Genomic DNA, 23,370 nt, shown 5'->3' with positions numbered 1-23,370 from the left:
AATTGGGGAGAAAAAGGGGTAAAATTCAAACAACAAAAAACAACAAAGAAAGGGACACAACCTTGACAGGCCCAGAGTTGATACAGACGACAGCCATGTTGAATCATGTTACAGCTTAGTTTTGCATGTTCACACTTTAGAGTAAGCACATAGGCCTACTGTCTGTTTCCATGAACTAGAACTTCCTTTTTTCTTAACCACATTTCTTTCTTTGTAAAACTGTTTTACCACATGGTTGCGTGGTGTTCAAATGTTCCTTGTTTCAGTCATGCAATATGTCACAAAGCCTTACATGTATTTACTTCATGATAGAAGTAATGATTTAGTTATTTTAAATAATGTTTAAAGAATGTTGGATTTTTTTGTAATTGCATAACAAAAATGTATCAGATATTAAAATCGACTTACTTATTAATTTGCAGTCCATCTCCCTCGTTGACACATCTTGGGATATTGCTGAAAAATAAAATAAACTCTTATTTGCTGTTTGTTTATGAGGAAAATCATCCTGGCATCCACACACATACATCTCTGCTAATATCTAATATAGTACATGATCATCTTTATACAGCACACAGTACCTGTACAGCAAATAAGATAATATTAATATGGCTAAAACCAACACACTGTAGTTTTTCATCAAGACATTACCATATTTGGTTAGCTCCTCCCAAGTGGCGCAGCAGTCTAAGGCACTGCATCTGTGTCAAATCGGAGGGCCTGTTGTCCGGACCTCTGGCATTCTCTATGGGGGTACCACAGGGTTCAATTCTCGGGCCGACTCTTTTCTCTGTATATATCAATGAGGTCGCTCTTGCTGCGGGTGATTCCCTGATCCACCTCTACGCAGATGACACCATTCTGTATATATCTGGCCCTACTTTGGACACTGTGTTAACTAACCTCCAAAAGAGATTCAATGCCATACAACACTCCTTCCGTGGCCTCCAACTGCTCTTAAATGCTAGTAAAACCAAATGCATTCTCATCAACCATTCGCTGCCCGCACCTGCCCGCCCGACTAGCATCACTACTCTGGACGGTTCTGACTTAGAATATGTGGACAACTACAAATACCTAGGTGTCTGGCTAGACTGTAAACTCTCCTTCCAGACTCAAATTAAATATCTTCAATCCGAAATTAAATCTAGAATTGGCTTCCTATTTCGCAACAAAGCCTCCTTCACTCACGTCGCCAAACATACCCTCGTAAAACGGACTATCCCACCGATCCTCGACTTCGGCAATGTCATTTACAAAACAGCCTCCAACACTCTACTCAGCAAATTGGTTGCAGTCTATCACAGTGCCATCCGTTTTGTCACCAAAGCCCCTTATACCACCCACCACTGCGACCTGTATGCTCTAGTCGGCTGGCCATCGCTACATATTCATTGCCAAACCCACTGGCTCCAGATCATCTATAAGTCTACACTAGGTAAAGCTCCGCCTTATCTAAGCTCACTGGTCACAATAACAACACCCACCGTAGCACGCGCTCCAGCAGGTATATCTCACTGGTCATCCCCAAAGCCAACACCTCCATTGGTCGCCTTTCCATCCAGTTCTCTGCTGCCAATCACTGGAACGAATTGCAAAAATCGCTGAAGCTGGAGACTTATATTTCCCTAACTAACTTTAAACATCAGCTATGTTAAGCAGCTAACCATCTGTAAATAGCCCACCAAATCTACTTACCTCATCCCCATATTGTTTTTATTTACTTTTCTGCTCTTTTGCACAACAGTATTTCTACTTGCACATCATCATCTGCTCATCTATCACTCCAGTGTTAATTTGCTAAATTGTAATTACTCCGCTACTATGGCCTATTTATTGCCTTACCTCCTCATGCCATTTGCACACACTGTATATAGACTTTCTTTTTTTTTCTATTGTGTTATTGACTGTACGCTTGTTTATTCCATGTGTAACTCTGTGTTGTTGTTTGTGTCGCACTGCTTTGCTTTATCTTCACCGGCTCGCAGTTGTAAATGAGAACTTGTTCTCAACTGGCCCACCTGGTTAAATATAGGTTAAATAAAACATGTAAACTTAAATTAAAGCATATATGATTTCACCATATGTTAGTCTTAATCAAAATAAGTTAAGTTCCGGTTACTAGTCCAACGCTCTAACCACTAGGCTACCCTGCCACCCCATTCAAAGTTTTATTTTCTGAGTTTTAATTAAAAACATGTGAATTCTTTAGAATAAGGAAATGTTCTGGAAACCTGGGATACAACATGTAGAAAATGTTTGATGGTTTTTCTTTCATTTGTCTAATAGAGTAAGAAACACTTCTGTACTGATTTCAAGGTAATTCCTGAAATTGATAAGGAGAGTGTGTTAAAAATGGGGGAGGATATGGTCCTTTGAGGTTTGGACAGGACATATTTTAAGCCAATAGGGCAGGAAAATAGATTGAGATAGAAAAATAGTGATTTGATAAGCATTAAAATGAATTATGAAAATAAATATGTTTCAGTTCTTTGGGATGGTAAATTACTGTCGATAATGGATCCCGCAATATGCAACATATATTAAATTATTGAGACTGATTTAAGATGAACCCGTGTTATTGTTAGATAAAATGGACTCCAGAAGGAGAGATTTCATTAGTACAGAAAGCAGATGCTATGGTTAGCATTCGTTTTGGCTTTATTTGATCATTAGAAGATTTTTATTTAAAAAGTAGAACGTTGACAGGGATTTATGGCATCTGTGGTGATCCAGGATCATTGAGAGTTCTTGGAATGATTAACTATTGTCGAGCATGGGTACCATACTTTGCTTTGCATACAGAACAACTTAGTGAGTTGATTTATGGTAAAGCTATGGCAGCAAGGCCAGTTTGTAAACATAAAAAAGTAATTGACGTCTAGCTCAGTTCTAGCGTTTCCCAGATATGATCGTCCCTTTACACAAACAGTAGACTGTAGGGAAGGGTTTATGACATCGCCGTTGACTCAGAGACACGGAGGGAAGAATAAGCCAGTGGCTTATTACTCCTCCCGTCTTGATGGAGTGACACAGTCAATGCCTCTGTGTTTGCAGTCTGTGGTGGCTGCAGCACGGGCTGTGGAGGATTCAGCCTCTGTAGTACTTTCCCATGATTTAACGTTGAGGGTACCGCATGCTGTATCAATCTTATTATTGGAACATAAAAGGGCTTGTATGTCATCGGCGAGACATTTGTCTGGTATGATAATTCTATTAAATATGCCAAATCTGACAATTGAATGATGTACAACCTTAAACCCCTCCACTTTAATCCCCATAGCCACTGATGGGTGTTCCCATCGTCAGCATTGGCAACAGAAAGGCAGATACGGAATCTAAGAGAGCTGGTGAAAAGCCTCAATCTCCCACAGATTCTGACTTGAAGGTGGAAGTTAGTATTGACACAGAATTACTGAAGGACAGTCAGCTTCGAGCCCCAGTTAACCTCTTGGATTTAGGGGGCGCTATTTTAATTTTTTGGTGAAAAACGTTCCCGTTTTAAACAATATATTTTGTCATGAAAAGATGCTTGACTATGCATATAATTGACAGCGTTGGAAAGAAGACACTCTAACGTTTCCAAAACTGCAAAGATATTGTCTGTGGGTGCCACAGAACTGATGTTAGATAAACAAATACAAATAAAAAATCCAACCAGGAAGTGCCGCATTTTTTGAAACCGCCTCATGCCAATGACTCCTTATATGGCTGTGAATGAGCTACGAATGAGCTTACGTTTCCCACGTTTTCCCCAAGGTGTCTACAGCATTGTGACGTCTTTTTAGGCATTTCCATTGAAGAATGGCTGTAAGGGACCATATATAGCATGTGGTCACATGGTGTCTCCCGCAGAAAATATTGCGTAAAATACTGAGGTCGCCATTGAACTATAACTCAGTAAAATCTTTGAAATTGTTGCATATTGCGTTTATATTATTGTTCAACATATATACATAATACATTCTTTAGGCCCTAATCTATTTATTTCACATGACTGGGCAGGGGTGCACCGGCAGGGGTGTACCCGCTGGAGAGTCAGGCCCAGCCAATCAGAATGAGTTTTCCCCCCCAAAATAGCTTTATTCCAGACATAAATTCTCCTCAGCACACCACCCACCCCCCCTCAGATGATCCCGCAGGTGAAGAAGTCAGATGTGGAGGCCCTAGGCTGGCCGGTATACATGTGGTCTGCAATTGTAAGGCCGGTTGGACACACTGCCAAATTCTCTAAAACAACTTTGAAGGCAGCTTATGGTAGATAAATGAACATTCAATTCTCTGTCATTAGCTCTGGTGGACATTCCTGCAGTCAGCACGTGAATTGCACGCTTCCTCAAAACTTGAGACATATGTGGCATTCTGTTGCGTGACGAAACTGCACATTTTAACGTGGCCTTTTATTTTTGCCAGCACAAGGTGAACCTGTATAATGATCATGCTGTATGCTTCTTGATATGCCACACCTGTCAGGTGGATGGTTTATCTTGGCAATGGAGAAAAGCTCACTAACAGGGATGTAAATGAATGTGTGCACAACATGTGAGAGAAATGTTGCGTTTATATTTTTGTTCAGTGTGTATATATTTATACTCCGGACTCCGACATATGTTCATCCTAATAATTCTATATTTCTTAATTCCATTTTTTACTTTTTATTTTTGTGTATTGTTTTGTACTGTTCGATATTACTGCACTGTTGGAATTAGGAACCCAATCATTTCTCTACACCTGCAATAACATGTGCTAAATATGTGTATTGTTAGGTTCTAAACAAACAGAGTAAAAACTCAAACGGACAACTAGGAAAAACTCAAACCAGGTTTATTCACCCAATGGGTCATACAGCTGCAAAGACAAAGCATGATTAGAGAAGCACATCTATTTATAACCTCCTACTAGGTGGGGTCAACTCCTTACACATCTAGACAGCCAATACATCTCTGTTGCTAGTCAGGATCTTAATTGTTTCCTCTCACTGGTGTAGTCATGGCCCTGCCTGGTGCTAGAACCTTTGTGGGCGTGGAAATGTATGTGTTTGAGATAGGACTGTAGTAGGAGAGTAGTTGTGTTGGGCCCCCCTGTCCCTCCTCCCAGAGGTTTCTACTCATTTAATCTTTTGACTTGACCTCGAGCCGAATTCCTCGCTCCTTATCAAGAACTGAAACTAGCCTGTTGTCCTTTGCCTCCCTCCTTAGGAACAGAATATTAGCTTTCTGCACTTCACCTTGTCTCACTCAGTAATTCCATACATCAAATTGCTATCCATCCTTCATTAACCCCAATTTATACATTATTGTACATGTAAAGTAATCAATAAGTGATGGTATGGTGACACGAATAAGTATATTTCTAGCAAGAATCAACAGTATGCAACCAATAACATTTGATTTTATGTAGACTGTGTTTACTACTTCTCATATGGGATGAATGGTAGCCCAAGGCTCTGCATTTTTACCTCTATACTGTAGTATCAGAGAAGACAGGCACAACTTTTGCTTGTTTAAAAAAAACCTGGATTTTATTTTCAAATTGCAACTTCCCATCACACAGTGGCATCAAGAATGAAGCATCACAAGTAATCCCACTGCATCTTACAGAAGATTACATTATGCTATCAACACTTTGTTAGAAACATCATTATCTTTATTTCTCAACATCCTGTTGTCAATTTGTTTTCTTTTATTCATTTATTTTGTTTGAGACTGACATATGGTGAAATCATATATGCTTTACTTTTAGTTCATCCGAGGAGCTAACCGAATATGTTAATGTCCTGAAGAAAAGCCACAGTATGTTGGTTTTACCCAATCAGTCTGTCCATCACCTCTGGCTGAGTGGTTTTTCAACTGGTAATCATGTGACTCAAACAGTTAATGCATCAGCAACTTTAACCCACCGAAACCAGAGATGGGGAAATGTTCAAGGGAAGAAAAATACATTCTGATGGTGTGAAAAAATATGGCAAAGTATCTTAGAATTTATTTACAACATTAGCATATTATTGCACTAGCTCAAAATATAAATAACAATCAAAAAAAATGTAATATTCCCTTATTTGCTGTACAGGTACTGTGTGCTGAATTAAGATTATTCTATCATGTACTATCTTAGATATGATCAGAAATGTATGTAGTTTAATTAGTGTTTGTAAAGTAAATTACTATTATTGTTATTATTTGTATTATTAAGGTTCTGGTCTTCTGAGATACAAACAGGTACACAACAAACTAGACAACTATATAATTACAGTGCCTTCAGTCTCCACCCCCTTCCGGGTGTCGCCCATCTTCCCCATTATCCCGTGTGAATTTATACCTGTGTTCTCTGTTTGTCTGTTGCCAGTTCGTCTTGTCTCATCAAGCCTACAAAGCCTGTTTACTTGTTTTCCCGGTTTTGATCACAAGTCTGTATACTACTTATCCCGGGTTTGATCACTGCCCTGACCCTGAGCCTGCCTGCCATTCTGTACCTTTCGCCACTGCCCTGGATTACTAACCTCTGCCTGCCCTGACCCTGAGCCTGCCTGTCACTCTGTACCTTACTCTGCCCTGGACTACCGACCTCTGCCTGCCCTTGACCTGTCGTTTGCCTGCCTCCTGTTGTATAATAAACGTCTGTTATTCAAACTGTCGGCATCTGGTCTTATCCTGAGTCTTGATATTTCCTCTCACTCATCTACACACAATACCCAATAATGACGTGAAAAAAAGTTTTTAGAAATTGTTGCAAATTTATTGAAATATCTAATTTATTTTTCTCACCCCTGTATTCACACCCCTGAGTCAATACACGTTAGAATCACCTTTGGCAGTGATTACAGCTGTGAGTCTTTCTGGGTAAGTCTGTAAGAGCTTTGCACACCTGGGTAGGAAAATGTTTACACATTTTTCTTTTAAAAGTTCTTCCAGCTATGTAAAGGTGGTTGTTGATCATTGCAAGTCTTGCCGTACATTTCAATCCAATTTAAGTTAAGACAGGAACTAGACCACTCAGGAACATGTCATCTTGGTAAGCAACTCTAGTGTATATTTGGCCTTATGTTTTAGGTTATTGTCCTGCTGAAAGGTGAATTTGTATCCCAGTGTATGTTGGAAAGCAGACAGAACCAGGTTTTCCTCTAGGATTTTGCCTGTGCTTAGCTCTATTCCATTTATTTTTATCCTAAAAAACTCCCTAGTCCTTGCCGATAACAAACATACCGATAACATGATGCAGCCACCACCATTTTTAAAAATATGAAGAGTGATACTCATTTATGTGTTGTGTTGGATTTGCCCCAAACATAACACTTTGTATTCAGGATATGAAGTTCATTTCTTTGACACTCTACTATTGCACACAGAGGTGACTTGTTCAAGAACATTTTACTCCTGAACTTATTTTTGCATTCTATAACAAAAGGCTTGAAAATTTACTGACTCAAGACATTTCTGATTTTCAGTTTTTATTCATTTGTAAACATAAAAAAAAACACAATTCCACTTTGACATTATTGTGAGTAAGCCAGTGACACAAAATCTCAATGGAATCAATTTTAAATTCAGGCTGTAACAGCACAATGTGGAAAAAGTTGTGGTGTGTGAAAATGTTCTGAAGGCACCGAAAGCACAAAAAGGAAAAGCAATTTGAAAAAACAAAATCAAAAATTAGTAATCACATTCATCATATGTTTGTTTGCTTCAAGACTAATGAGTCTTTTTTTCACATATATCTGTTTGTAATTTTATTCTACATGAAATACATTCATTTCACTCTACAATTCCACTCACAGTATGAATGTCCTTATTTAACAAATGCGCTGTAATACATTTATTTGCTGCAGACAGGAGTATAATCAATAGATAGGCATTTTGTAATACTCGTTGGGTCCTTTGCCCGGGAGCATTTAAACATATTGTTAACAAAGTCAAAAACATAATAATAAAAACATAATAACATCATTTCATCATTCTGGAACAAGATCCCAAAATAAGTGGGTAGTTTGTGAACAATTCCCCACATTTTCTCCTGTATTCACTGGTTGTTTCTTTACTTATCTTCACCGTTGTGTCTGGAGTTAGAAAGTACCCAAAATGCTATTCCCTCCCAAGTTTCAGTTTCAATGTTCTCCCCAAGTTCAGATTCCCACTTGCACTTAGTTTGCCGAGTATTGCGCAGTGCCATGATATCAACACATTGGTGCAGTTTTATTTGTTGACTACTAGTTGCCATTTTCTGATTATTGAGTTTTTCTATGGGAGAGTACTCACCCTTTGTTATTACCTATTTGGGGTGTTTCAGTAAATAGTATCTTAGTTGCAAATAGCTAATGAAATCTGACTTTGGCAAATGGAAGTCTGAACTTAGTTTGTCAAATGATTTAACTTGGTGGTTCTTTAAGACTTGGTGTACATATTGCAAATTAAGTAATGACCACCTTTGAAAACTTGAATCTAGTAATAATGGGACGAAATATGTAAGATATGCAATACCTGTTAGGGATGATATGCAAATAGAAAGATGGACACTGCGTTGTACTTTCCTATAAATCATCCTCCTTCTATCATATTGAATCTAGACAGTATCTTGCTCACTGGCCTTTGCGTACCCTGGCGTACACACAGTCCCCCTCCTCAGGTGTGCCTACCTTCCACCGGGGACCCTCTACTGTTTTATTCTGTCCAAACACCTCAAATGGCTGCTGGGGACCCCCCTCCACATGTCCGTAATCCACCTTTCTTTCCTTCTGTCTCATCTGCTTCTTCAGTATCCTGACATTCGCATATTCCACATCCTGACTGTCAACATGAACTGCGTAGAGAGAGAGAGAGAGAGAGAGAGAGAGAGAGAGAGAGAGAGAGAGAGAGAGAGAGAGAGAGAGAGAGAGAGAGAGAGAGAGAGAGAGAGAGAGAGAGAGAGAGAGAGAGAGAGAGAGAGAGAGAGAGAGAGAGAGAGAGAGAGAGAGAGAGAGAGAGAGAGAGAGAGAGAGAGAGAGAGTCAGACAGATTGCATCTTATTATTTCACTGGCAAGACTGACATCGTAAATTATCCGTGTTTTTTGAAACTGCACTGTTGGTTGGGGGCACGTAAGTAAGCATTTCGCTGTAAGGTCTACACCTGTTGTATTCGGCGCTTTGATTTGATTTGATATTGTAGTACTAAAAATGAAGAGCTACAGCTAAATATCCTCAAACCTGAAGTCTTTGGAGGTTTCTTTTTCTTCTGGACACAGTAAACTGCCAACACCATCACTAGGACAAGGACTACGCCTGCCAGAGACGCTGCTACCATCCCTATGATCTCTGGGTAAAACAGAGGAAACAGAGACAGAACAACATATAAGCATGAAGGTTGTTTCATTTCCACCACTGTTACTACATAAAAGGCCATGAAATCCATCATTCATATTAATGATAACTAGATAGTAAATTGTGGGACTTGCTTTAGCTGTTTTAAAGTATTTTTGTGGTAGTGGAAAAAGTGTTCAGATTTGAGATTTGAAAAGCAGAGAAGTAGATTAAGATGTCATTGGCTCCAAGTGTTTGTCTAAATTGTTGTGAAAGTGGTCAAAATGTCAGTTGTCTGTAAAAGTCGACACGAAAAGTAGTTGATGCAATTAATTCAACAGCTGTTACTGTTGATTGGCAGATTACCATTCTGCTCTGATTTCAGATTTGAATAGCAGAGAGTAGACCAAGATCTCATACCCTTTAAGTTTTTGTCTAACTGGTTGGGAAAGTGATCAAAATGTCTGTTGTTTGTAAAAGTTTACAGAAAATGTAGTTGATGTTATTACTATAACAAGGCGGAGCAGTCATATGAGCAGTCATATGCTCAATTCTGTATTCTAACTTGATGGAAAAGTGATCAAAATGTCAATTACTTGGAAAAGCTGAGAGGAAATGTAGTTGACGCGATTACTAAATAATTTGATGGGCAGAAGATAATTCTGTTCTGATTTCAAATTTGAATAGCACAGAAGCAAACTTATATTTCATACACTTTCTAAGTTTATCGTCTAAAATGTTTGGGAGTGGTCAAGTTGTTGATTTAGGTCAAAAGTGACCTTGTTTAGAGTAAATGGAATATAATTTTGGAAGTCATGATGTCACAATGGGTCCTTTAGTAGTTTGAGGAAATTCCATTAAAGTTGATGGCGGACAAAAAATAGGACAACAAGTTTAAACAGTGCACTAAAAATAGCGCTACAAAGAATTATAATATAGTATGATAAAGATTTAGAGTGGAGGTCACTAGATTGTCAGGTCACTTACCTTTGGTTGCCTCTGTTTTACTGGTGAAGGCATTTGACACAGTTGTGTGTGCCACTGTTGTAAGCTCAATACACAGGGTATTACCAGTGGCAATCACCCACTCTGATATATTTGTCCCGTTGGAAGTGCAGTTAACATACATAATCCCTGCATATGATCAAATAAACAGGGATCTTATATGTATCTGAATTGAACACTGGCAAATGGATAGTGCTTTCTTATCAGTTCATTGATAAAGATTGATCATCATCATTATTATAATCACTGATAATGTATTTCATAATATATTGGATTAACAACATTTATTAAACAGTAGCTTACCCTCACAGGGGGAGATTATTTTGCTCACAGTAACACTGTTGATGTTGTTTTTGACGGTGCACGTGAGATCTCCAGACTGGTCTCTCTTCAGCGTAATGGTGTTTGTCTTGTCACCAGGAGAGGCCTCAGTGTCTCTCAGTGGGTGTCCGTCCAGAGTCCAGCTGTACTGGGGACCGTCCCCCTCAGAGGAGCAGGACACCCTTATCTCTCCATGGGTCAGACACTGAGAGGACAGCTGAGGAGAGGACACTGGGGCTGTGGAGGAAGAAGAATCGACATCTGAAGACATTTGCAGACTTTCGCACAAACAAATGAGAAAACAAAACTTATTCTAGAAGTAGAAGGCCACAGAAGCTTTTGCAGTCAAGTTATTATAGTTATAGTTAATAACAACTATTTGTCAATATGAGAAAAGGTTTTCTAATTACTGTACCTTCAATAAACAGTTGTAGTTTCCTGGTCCCTAATGCTTCCCCATCTGCATTAAATGTGTCTAGTCTATATTCAGCAGAATCATTCCTTTCTGTGTTATCTATCCTAAACGTCCCGTTGTTGATAAAGAAGTGTGCTCTGGTTTCAATGGATTTGTGGATTTTCACTATTTTGTGGGGTTTGTTTCTAATTTGGAGTATAATTTTAGCAGCATCATTGGATTTGGTTTTTAATGATATGTCAGGGACTCCACTGACAACGTGTATCAGCTGGAGAAAGACAGTTCCTCCCAGAGTTCCATAACACTGAGCTCCATCCAGTGTAACATCACAGGGGGTCTCCATGCCTGAAAATCAGAAGGAAAATAAACACTGTAGTGACTATCACTGTCCTATTTTTAAGGTTTAATTTTATGGATGAGAATACAAGCAACGGTATAACTAAACCAATGATATCAAGGTATTAAGAAACGTAACAGCACCTCAGTCAGTTATAATTATCACAGGACAATGAATAACGAGACAACTGTCTTTTGCAGTGTTTTGAATATTGTCTCTGTATCTGTCATTAGTCATTATGAGAGGGATTCATTTGACAAAAGTGATTTTGAGTAGCCTGTAGTATACCATAAACAGCTTTGAGCTCGTGGTTCACGTTCTACATGATGTTAACAAGGCTCCTTACTGTATAGCATGCGTAAAACAAGAGGGAAATCAACACATCAAGAAACGTCTTACCATGAGACACTGCTGCTAACATCACCAACAGTCCAAACAGAGCCTTCATGTCTCTTCACACCACAGGGCTCAAGTTAACAAATGAAGATATCCAGGACTGTAACAAAATCCTCTGTTTTCCATTCAGTGCTGAATTTCCAGAACTTGACAATTTACAACATAAACAAAAACCTATACAAAGGTGGTATGACAGACACTCCAGCTGTCCTCATCAATCATTAGAATTCACTTAGTTGTTGACAAGCAAAATAAATTATTAATAGGTTCTGACACAGAGGAAAGAGGAACAGCCTCATAAAAGTTTCACTTGTTCACTACATAAACAGCCAGGATGGCTTTATTCATGTCTCTTGATGTGTAATATCAGACAAGTTGTACAAAAGTGCTAAGTGAGTCTACACTCTCAGACAAATAGGTTATATCGAGAACTTAAAAGGGTTCTTCGACTGTTCCCTTTCTACAGAGGGTTCTACAAGGAATTCAGAAGTCTTCTACCTCTAAGAGTGTACTTTTAAGTGTAAAGAAATGTTAGCGCCCGAGAAAATGACACCTTGTTCGCATTGTCAGGGCAGTGGTCAGCTCTAACATACTGTACAAGCTTTTCATCACTGAAACTAACACATTACCTTCTTCACAATACAACTAGTATTTTTCAGTCCAGCTAAGATTGTGACATTATAAAAAATGCACGAAGGAAAGAGAGTGAGAGAGCGAGATAGCGAGAGAGGGAGAGGAGGACAGGTGAGAGAAATACAAAGTGAAACAGAGAGGACACGCAGACTCAAATTCCAATGCTTCCCAAATGGTTGTTTGTGACTCATTGATGACATCGACCGGTTGGAACTGATACCTTTTGGGTTGCAGCTAGACAGAATAACAATACATCATAATGGACTGCACTCATAGAGCACTTCCTGGGAGCTCAAACCGTGATGAATTGGGTTTGTTCATTAGATGCCAAATAGGAACGGAAAATGAAAAAGGAACCAGTCTTCCTTAGAGGACACACGAGAGGTCTATCCTTTCAATCACACATTTCTGCAGTGAATGACAAACACTTACTACTGCACAATAACCTTGTTGAGAGAGTTTGTAAAAAAATAAAAAATAATGCATCAATAAATGAAACATTCAATCAGTAACAGAGAATATGACAAATGTAGACAGTTGTTGGGTTATTTATTTAGGTAAAGATTGTACAAAACTCTCAGTAGTGAATTTCATTAAATATAAACAGTAATATGTGAAAATATAATATAATTCGTTACAGTAACAGTATCAGTCCTATTTGCCAATGTACAATCATTGGATAACAAATAGACGAGCTACAATAATGAATATCCTACCAACGGGACATTAAAATCTGCAGTAGCAAATGTTTCACCGAGTCATGGCTGAACGATGACGTTGATAAAATACAGCTGTACGCTGCAATGGCAAGATAGAACATCTGCCTCCGGTAAGACAAGAGGTGGCGGTCTGTGTGTGTTCGTAAACAACAGCTGGTGCCCCAAATCTAATATTAAGGAAGTTTCAAGGTTTTTCTCACTTGAGGTAGAGTATCTCATGATAAGCTGTAGACCACACATGAGGGTTACTGTATGTAAGCCTCCAAAGGCGTATTTAACCCCCCAAAAACATGTTTTCAGAGATTTATAATTAATTTGACACAGTCCCTCACAAATCATGCATGACAACATTCAATCTTTCAATATAAATTGCATTTGGCTTCTTTGGAATATTCTTATTTTGCAAGTAGATGTGAGTTTTTTAAGATCCTGACCTCCAACGATCAGTGGTACTCCTCTGGTCTCCAAGTATCTGAATTATGGATTTCAAAACAATATTCAGCAGGATCACTCCTCTCTGTGTTATTTATTTGAAATGCCCCACTATTGATGAAGAACTCTGATCTGGCTTTAATGAGTTCATGGATTGTTTTGTTTTGTTTTATTTTGAATATCACTGTTCTCGCACCAGTGGGGTCTTTTTTGAATGTGAGTTTGGATCCTGTGGCATCATTCATCAGCTGGAGATAGACAGTTCCTCCCAGAGCTCCGTAACACGACATTGTCATGTATTGTCATGTTGTGTCTTTCTGTCCTTTCCTTTCACCCTGTCTCCCTCTGCTGGTCGTACTAGGTTACCGTTTCTGTCCCTCTTTCCCCCAGCTGTTCCTTGTCTTCTCTGACTACCTCATTCACCCCTTTTCCCACCTGTTCCCTTTTTCCCTCTGATTAGGTCCCTATATCTCTCTCTGTTTCTGCTCCTGTCTTTGTCGGATTCTTGTTTGTGTGTCTCATGCCTGAACCAGACTATCATCGTGTTTGCTGCAACCTTGTCCTGTCCTGTCGGAATCTACTTGTCCATCTGAGCCCACGTGTGTTCATCATTAAAGAAACTCTGTTTGTTAATTCGCTTTTGGGTCCTCATTCACGCACCTGACAGAAGAATCCGACCAAGAATGGACCCAGCGACTTCGGATCCTCTCCACTCAGCCGTCGAGATCCAGGGAGCGATGCTAGGCAGACACGAGCAGGAATTGTCTGCTGCTCGACATGCCGTTGAGACCCTGGCCACCCAAGTCTCCAACCTCACAGAACAGGTTCACCATCTCCGCCTCGATCCACCGGCCACTTCCAGGGCTTTCGAATCTCCGGAGCCCAGAATCAATAACCCGCCGTGTTACTCTGGGGAGCCCACTGAATGCCGCTCGTTCCTCACCCAGTGTGATATTGTGTTTTCTCTCCAGCCCAACACTTACGCCAGGAGCACTGCTCGTGTCGCCTACGTCATATCTCTCCTTACTGGACGGGCTCGTGAGTGGGGCACGGCAATCTGGGAGGCAAGGGCTGAGTGTACTAACCAGTATCAGGACTTTAAGGAGGAGATGATACGGGTTTTTGATCGATCTGTTTTTGGGGAGGAGGCTTCCAGGGCCCTGTCTTCCCTATGTCAAGGCAATCGATCCATAACAGACTACTCTATTGAGTTTCGCACTCTTGCTGCCTCCAGTGGCTGGAACGAGCCGGCTTTGCTTGCTCGTCTTCTGGAGGGTCTCCGCGCAGAGGTAAAGGATGAGATTCTCTCCCGGGAGGTTCCTTCCAGCGTGGATTCCTTGATTGAACTCGCTATTCGCATTGAGCGACGGGTTGATCTTCGTCACCGAGCTCGTGGAAAGGAGCTTGCGTTCTCCGTTGCCCCCCTCTCCGCATCACTACCATCTTCCTCTGCCGGCTCGGGAGCTGAGCCTATGCAGCTGGGAGGTATCCGCATCTCGACTAAGGAGAGGGAACGGAGAATCACCAACCGCCTCTGTCTCTATTGCGGTTCTGCTGGTCATTTTGTCACTTCATGTCCAGTAAAAGCCAGAGCTCATCAGTAAGCGGAGGGCTACTGGTGAGCGCTACTACTCCTGTCTCTCCTTCAAGATCCTGCACTACCTTGTCGGTCCATCTACGCTGGACCGGTTCGTCAGCTTCCTGCAGTGCCTTAATAGACTCTGGGGCGGAGGGCTGTTTTATGGACGAGACCTGGGCTCGGGAACATGACATTCCTCTCAGACAGTTAAGGGAGTCCACGGCCTTGTTCGCCCTGGATGGTAGTCCTCTCCCCAGGATTCAGCGTGAGACGCTACCTTTAACCCTCACTGTTTCTGGTAATCATAGCGAAACCATTTCTTTTTTAATTTTTCGTTCACCTTTTACACCTGTTGTTTTGGGCCATCCCTGGCTAGTTTGTCATAATCCTTCCATTAATTGGTCTAGTAATTCTATCCTCTCCTGGAACGTCTCTTGTCATGTGAAATGTTTAATGTCTGCTATCCCTCCTGTTTCCTCTGTCTCTTCTTCACAGGAGGAGCCTGGTGATTTGACAGGGGTGCCGGAGGAATATCACGATCTGCGCACGGTGTTCAGTCGGTCCAGGGCCACCTCTCTTCCTCCACACCGGTCGTATGATTGTAGTATTGATCTCCTTCCGGGAACCACTCCCCCCCGGGGTAGACTATACTCTCTGTCGGCTCCCGAACGTAAGGCTCTCGAGGATTATTTGTCTGTAGCTCTTGACGCCGGTACCATAGTCCCCTCCTCCTCTCCCGCCGGAGCGGGGTTTTTTTTTGTCAAGAAGAAGGACGGGTCTCTGCGCCCCTGCATAGATTATCGAGGGCTGAATGACATAACAGTGAGGAATCGTTATCCGCTTCCTCTTATGTCTTCAGCCTTCGAGATCCTGCAGGGAGCCAGGTTTTTCACTAAGTTGGACCTTCGTAACGCTTACCATCTCGTGCGCATCAGGGAGGGGGACGAGTGGAAGACGGCGTTTAACACTCCGTTAGGGCACTTTGAATACCGGGTTCTTCCTTTCGGCCTCGCTAACGCTCCAGCTGTCTTTCAGGCATTAGTCAATGATGTCCTGAGAGACATGCTGAACATCTTTGTTTTCGTTTACCTTGACGATATCCTGATTTTTTCACCGTCACTCCAGATTCATGTTCAGCACGTTCGACGTGTCCTCCAGCGCCTTTTAGAGAATTGTCTTTTTGTGAAGGCTGAGAAGTGCACTTTTCATGCCTCCTCCGTCACATTTCTCGGTTCTGTTATTTCCGCTGAAGGCATTAAGATGGATCCCGCTAAGGTCCAAGCTGTCATTGATTGGCCCGCCCCTAAGTCACGCGTCGAGCTGCAGCGCTTTCTCGGCTTCGCGAACTTCTATCGTCGTTTCATCCGTAATTTCGGTCAGGTGGCAGCTCCTCTCACAGCCCTTACTTCTGTCAAGACGTGCTTTAAGTGGTCCGTTTCCGCCCAGGGAGCTTTTGATCTCCTCAAGAATCGTTTTACATCCGCTCCTATCCTTGTTACACCTGACGTCTCTAGACAGTTCGTTGTCGAGGTTGACGCGTCAGAGGTGGGCGTGGGAGCCATTCTTTCTCAGCGCTCCCTCTCTGACGACAAGGTCCACCCATGCGCGTATTTTTCTCATCGCCTGTCGCCGTCGGAACGTAACTATGATGTGGGAAACCGCGAACTGCTCGCCATCCGGTTAGCCCTAGGCGAATGGCGACAGTGGTTGGAGGGGGCGACCGTTCCTTTTGTCGTTTGGACTGACCATAGGAACCTTGAGTACATCCGTTCTGCCAAACGACTTAATGCGCGTCAGGCGCGTTGGGCGCTGTTTTTCGCTCGTTTCGAGTTCGTGATTTCTTATCGTCCGGGCTCTAAGAACACCAAGCCTGATGCTTTATCTCGTCTCTTCAGTTCTTCAGTAGCCTCCACTGACCCCGAGGGGATTCTCCCTGAGGGGCGTGTTGTCGGGTTGACTGTCTGGGGAATTGAGAGGCAGGTAAAGCAAGCGCTCACTCACACTCCGTCGCCGCGCGCTTGTCCTAGGAACCTTCTTTTCGTTCCCGTTCCTACTCGTCTGGCCGTTCTTCAGTGGGCTCACTCTGCCAAGTTAGCCGGCCACCCTGGCGTTCGGGGTACGCTTGCTTCCATTCGCCAGCGTTTTTGGTGGCCCACCCGGGAGCATGACACGCGTCGTTTCGTGGCTGCTTGTTCGGTCTGCGCGCAGACTAAGTCCGGTAACTCCCCTCCTGCCGGCCGTCTCAGGCCGCTTCCCATTCCCTCTCGACCGTGGTCTCACATCGCCTTAGATTTTGTCACCGGACTGCCTTCGTCAGCGGGGAAGACTGTTATTCTTACGGTTGTCGATAGGTTCTCTAAGGCGGCTCATTTCATTCCCCTTGCTAAGCTTCCTTCTGCTAAAGAGACGGCACAAATCATCATCGAGAATGTTTTCAGAATTCATGGCCTTCCGTCAGACGTCGTTTCGGACAGAGGTCCGCAATTCACGTCTCAATTTTGGAGGGAGTTTTGCCGTTTGATTGGGGCTTCCGTCAGTCTCTCTTCCGGCTTTCACCCCCAGTCTAACGGTCAAGCAGAACGGGCCAATCAGACTATTGGTCGCATCTTACGCAGTCTTTCTTTTCGCAACCCTGCGTCTTGGTCAGAACAGCTCCCCTGGGCAGAATACGCCCACAACTCGCTTCCTTCGTCTGCGACCGGGCTATCTCCTTTTCAGAGTAGCCTCGGGTACCAGCCTCCGCTGTTCTCATCTCAGTTCGCCGAGTCCAGCGTCCCCTCCGCTCAGGCTTTTGTCCAACGTTGCGAGCGCACCTGGAAGAGGGTCAGGTCTGCACTTTGCCGTTATAGGACGCAGACTGTGAGGGCTGCTAATAAGCGTAGAACTAAGAGTCCTAGATATTGTCGCGGTCAGAGAGTTTGGCTCTCCACTCAGAACCTTCCCCTTAAGACGGCTTCTCGCAAGTTGACCCCGCGGTTCATTGGTCCGTTCCGTATTTCTCGGGTCATTAATCCTGTCGCAGTTCGACTTCTTCTTCCGCGATACCTTCGTCGCGTCCACCCGGTCTTCCATGTCTCCTGTATCAAGCCCGTTCTTCGCGCCCCCGCTCGTCTCCCCCCCCCCCCCCCATCCTTGTCGAGGGCGCACCCATCTACAGGGTCCGTAGGATTTTGGACATGCGTCCTCGGGGCCGTGGTCACCAGTACCTCGTAGATTGGGAGGGGTACGGTCCTGAGGAGAGGAGTTGGGTTCCCTCTCGGGACGTGCTGGACCGTGCGCTGATCGAAGATTTCCTCCGTTGCCGCCAGGTTTCCTCCTCGAGTGCGCCAGGAGGCGCTCGGTGAGTGGGGGGGTACTGTCATGTATTGTCATGTTGTGTCTTTCTGTCCTTTCCTTTCACCCTGTCTCCCTCTGCTGGTCGTACTAGGTTACCGTTTCTGTCCCTCTTTCCCCCAGCTGTTCCTTGTCTTCTCTGACTACCTCATTCACCCCTTTTCCCACCTGTTCCCTTTTTCCCTCTGATTAGGTCCCTATATCTCTCTCTGTTTCTGCTCCTGTCTTTGTCGGATTCTTGTTTGTGTGTCTCATGCCTGAACCAGACTATCATCGTGTTTGCTGCAACCTTGTCCTGTCCTGTCGGAATCTACCTGTCCATCTGAGCCCACGTGTGTTCATCATTAAAGAAACTCTGTTTGTTAATTCGCTTTTGGGTCCTCATTCACGCACCTGACAGACATATTCTGTGTAGCATTACAGGAGGTCACCATGCCTGAGGATAGAAAAAAATAGCTGTTTTGTTGATAGTGATAATAAGTGTAAATCCTTTGCTAAAACTTTATTAACACCATTTCACTTTGTGACATTTTGCTAAAGAACTTATGAAAGAGATTGGTGTGTTTTTTCACTATATGATCATGGCATGCATGGGCTTTTTCAATGACAGACATCTGTTTAAAATCACTTGATGGTTTCAGTTCATAGAGACAAATAATAATGTTTTATTGCAAAATACTACATATCTACTCTCAGATAAGAAATTGTACTGCTATGTTTTACACAGTCAAATGCAACAAATAACTACATTTTTAATAAAGAACTGTGCAAATTATACATTTGTGACATCTATATTCAATATAGTAAGAAGAGATTTGTATGTTAAACATTTACATTTGAGTAATTTAGCAGATGATGTTATCCAGAGTGACTTACAGTGAACAAGTGCAATTTACAGTAAGTGCATTCATCTTAAGTGAGACAACCACAGTCAAATATACAGCATACAAAGATTCCATGTCTATATCATTTTTGAAAAAAGAAAAAGTCATCAATTAATGAGAAAGGCCACAGAAAGTCTTGGTCGGTCAGATATGTTCCTCTGGATGCAATTGCTGAAGAAGGGATGATGCCTCTTCATGCCAGGCTGGTCCCATAATACAGTATATGTTATTCTATAGTTATTTCCATTTGAGTAATTTAGCAGACACTCTTATCCAGAGTACATACATTTTAGTACTGGTCCCCCTTTGGGAATTGAACCTACAACCTTGGCATTGTAAGCGCCATACTCTACCGACTGCGCCACACCGAGGCAAACAGGAGATACTTGTCATAAAAATGAACAAACACAGAGATGAGTGGCTACACAGCACGAACAGACTGGAACACAATAGGTAAGCCACTAGAGGGCTATCTTCCTCTAAATACCAAAAATACAATAATGAGCGTTGTACTGAGTCAGCTAAATATAATATTTACCACCAGCCAAACGATAGTAGCCTACTTTCAGTTGCATTTGTGATCTGAACATGCGTTTATTTAGGTGAAAAAAACAATACTCTCTTCTGGATAGAAAACATGCACACCCAAAACAACAAATAAAAAACTCCAACAAAAAAATGTAACAAATAATTGATGAATTAAGACAAGATAAAATGACAGAGCATGTAGTAGTACACAGTTTGAAATACAATTAAGCACAACATCGAAAAGCCAATTTACCCACATTAAGCCTCCATTGTGTCCTCTGGTACCCTGGACGGAGCAAGAGAGAGAGATTTCATCTGAGATGTTTGCATGATTGTCTTGCTGATGGGGTCTTCCAGTGGTGATCATCCAGTCTGATATCTTTGCCCCACTGGGCAAATATATAATAAAGTAAAAAACAGGAATCATACAGCATCCCAGATGAAAACTGGTTTTTGTTAACAGGTCGGTTTCTGACGATAACAATAATGATGGTCATGATATTCTTCATGCTTCTAATTGAATGATAATACAAATAGTGCTGACTGTATTACAGAAGGCTACAGCTTACCTAGATAAGGCGACATTGTCTTTCTGATGTCAACACTTCTGATCTGGTTTCTGATGGTGCAGGTAAGAGCTGCAGGCGGGCCTTTCCTCAGAGTGATGGTGCTTCTTTCGTAACAAGGACAGTCCTCACTGTCTCTCAGCATCTGTCCGTCCAGAGTCTAGCTGTATTGGGGAGCATCACCCTCAGATGAGCAGGACACCCTCATCTCTCCATGGGACAGACACGCAGAGGACAGCTGAGGATGGGACACTGGGGCGGAGGATGAAGATGAATAGACAGCTTTTTAGCCAATTATGTAAAAAGTTAATAGACAGTGGGTAAAGACAGGAAATTGATGGTGACTAAGTACGGAGCGTAGTTATCTGTGGTTTAAATTTGTTTATTTTTTCTTGTCCTTGACCTTTCAGATTTCGAGTGGAAGACTTCTACACAATATTCGGCAATCACTTGCAGTTGTTATTTTTAACATTAACGACAGAGAATCCTAATCTAAAATACCCAAAATATTTAGAAAAAAGTGATTCAGGCTGTCTTTCAGAATGTATTTTAATCAATATGTCTGAATCACATGTGAGGTCTTTTAAACCCCCTAGAGTCTATTGACGCACAGGTGAGCCAATATAAGTAACATAATAAAAAAAATCCCCATCAAAATCAGTCAGTTTAAGCTAGAGATATCTGTTTTTTAAATGGGCAGCGTTTCCATCCACCACATCGGCCTATGGCAGTCTTCCACATCTGCAGTGGAAGGTGGCCGAGCTACAGCGGTATTTGTCAGACAATGAGACATCCAGAAAATCGGTCTTCTCACCAAAACCGGGTTTAGTGTCCGAACGGTTTGGCCTATAAACTAATATGACCACTCCATTGATAGATGAGATTCTCACAAACAAGTCAGAAGTCAGTACCAAAAACGATGGTGTTCTCTGTTTTGCTCTACGACACCCACACCTTTCACAGGACTTGTCTGAAGGTAACCAACCGGTACCGGTTAAAAACATTTTTGTATGGAGGTAGTTTTGTGTCTACCCCAAAAAGGGGTAAAATATGTGTCAAAACCACACAAATATTTCCTGTGCTTTCTTATATCTCCTAGATATACAGGGCAGACACTTCAAAAATGTATTGCTTATGATTTATTTTTTTAATTTATTTTTTACCCTTCATGGATGTGTTATTCAATGTGTTCATATGGGATTTGGTACCTACTCATCAAATATGTTTTGTTATATATTTTTCAGAGGACAGCTGAGGAGGAGACACTGGGGCTGTCGAGGAATGAGAAAAGACAGCTATTATTTAATTCTCTAAAACAGTCATGAAGGTTAGGTATTGGTTAAGGTTAGGGCTAGTGATAGTTAGAGTTAGTGGGTAGTTAGTTAGTTAAATAGTTTGTTGACAGTTAGTTTAACATCTATAAACCATCTATTGGCGACTATCCAAAGAAAGTGTTTCGAAGTTCTATAACTTCAGTAACCAGGAGTTGGTCTATTTGTCTTGTGTTCAGAAGCATCTCCTCTGAGTTGTAAATGTTCAAGTCATATTTTCCATAATCAGCCTTCTCTGTGTTACTGAGCATCAACATCCCACCTTCCACACAGAACACTGCTCTGTGTTTTAATGGGGGGTTTGTTGTGCCACAATCTTATTCAAATGGTCACTAAAGCTGCTTGAACACTCTAGCTACTGTATTCTGTTTGTAGGTAGCTATGTTCTACAGGAAAGGAAGTGTTTAAACAGATTCACTTCCATTTCACAGTGTCAGTATTGATTATTTAACCCTTGTGTCGTGTTCATGTTTTTGTTATTCACCCAATGTTCGCGAGTCTGATGGACCCACAACATTCTTGGGTTTTTAAAACAATCCAGCCGTAACAATTTACTTAAAAATACTAAATACTTATATCAATTACAAATCAAATCAAAAATCAAATCACATTTTATTTGTCACATACACATGGTTAGCAGATGTTAATGCGAGTGTAGCGAAATGCTTGTGCTTCTAGTTCCGACAATGCAGTAATAACCAACAAGTAATCTAACTAACAATTCCAAAACTACTACCTTATACACACAAGTGTAAAGAGATAAAGAATATGTACATAAAGATATATGAATGAGTGATGGTACAGAGCGGCATAGGCAAGATGCAGTAGATGGTATCGAGTACAGTATGTACATATGAGATGAGTATGTAAACAAAGTGGCATAGTTTAAAGTGGCTAGTGATACATGTATTACATAAAGATGCAGTAGATGATATAGAGTACAGTATATACGTAGACATATGAGATGAATAATGTAGGGTATGTAAACATTATATTAAGTAGTATTGTTTAAAGTGGCTAGTGGTATATTTTACATCAATTCCCATTATTAAAGTGGCTGGAGTTGAGTCAGTGTGTTGGCAGCAGCCACTCAATGTTAGTGGTGGCTGTTTAACAGTCTGATGGCCTTGAGATAGAAGCTGTTTTTCAGTCTCTCGGTCCCAGCTTTGATGCACCTGTACTGACCTCGCCTTCTGGATGATAGCGGGGTGAACAGGCAGTGGCTTGGGTGGTTGTTGTCCTTGATGATCTTTATGGCCTTCCTGTGACCATCGGGTGGTGTAGGTGTCCTGGAGGGCAGGTAGTTTGCCCCCGGTGATGCGTTGTGCGGACCTCACTACCCTCTGGAGAGCCTTACGTTTATGGGCGGAGCAGTTGCCGTACCAGGCGGTGATACAGCCCGACAGGCTGTAGAAGTAGAAGTTTGTGAGTGCTTTTGGTAACAAGCCGAATTTCTTCAGCCTCCTGAGGTTGAAGAGGCACTGCTGCGTCTTCTTCACGATGCTGTCTGTGTGGGTGGACCAATTCAGTTTGTCTGTGATGTGTATGCCGAGGAACTTAAAACTTACTACCCTCTCCACTGCTGTTCCATCGATGTGGATAGGGGGGTGTTCCCTCTGCT

General features: G+C 42.0%; 1 protein-coding gene across 2 annotated transcripts; it reads right to left on the bottom strand.

Moving 5' to 3' along the window:
- Positions 1 to 7,490: 7,490 nt before the first annotated feature.
- On the bottom strand, positions 7,491 to 12,048 carry LOC110488627 (hepatocyte cell adhesion molecule-like). 2 transcript variants are annotated; one of them, XM_021560913.2, is made up of 6 exons: positions 11,748 to 12,048; positions 11,012 to 11,356; positions 10,579 to 10,833; positions 10,258 to 10,404; positions 9,178 to 9,285; positions 7,491 to 8,793 (listed from the first exon to the last, which is right to left on the bottom strand). In XM_021560913.2, exons 1-6 carry the CDS (start codon positions 11,794 to 11,796, stop codon positions 8,573 to 8,575), a joined length of 1,125 nt encoding a protein of 374 aa, XP_021416588.2. In that variant the 5' UTR covers positions 11,797 to 12,048; the 3' UTR covers positions 7,491 to 8,572. The 2 variants fall into 2 exon arrangements, with proteins under 2 accessions (XP_021416588.2, XP_021416589.2); XM_021560914.2 differs by lacking the exon at positions 10,258 to 10,404.
- Positions 12,049 to 23,370: the final 11,322 nt, after the last annotated feature.

This window comes from Oncorhynchus mykiss, chromosome 14 (assembly GCF_013265735.2).
Source record: "Oncorhynchus mykiss isolate Arlee chromosome 14, USDA_OmykA_1.1, whole genome shotgun sequence".
NCBI classification, from domain to species: domain Eukaryota; kingdom Metazoa; phylum Chordata; class Actinopteri; order Salmoniformes; family Salmonidae; genus Oncorhynchus; species Oncorhynchus mykiss.
The sequence above is the reverse complement of the archived record's forward strand: the minus strand, read 5'-3'. Positions and strand labels throughout refer to the sequence as shown.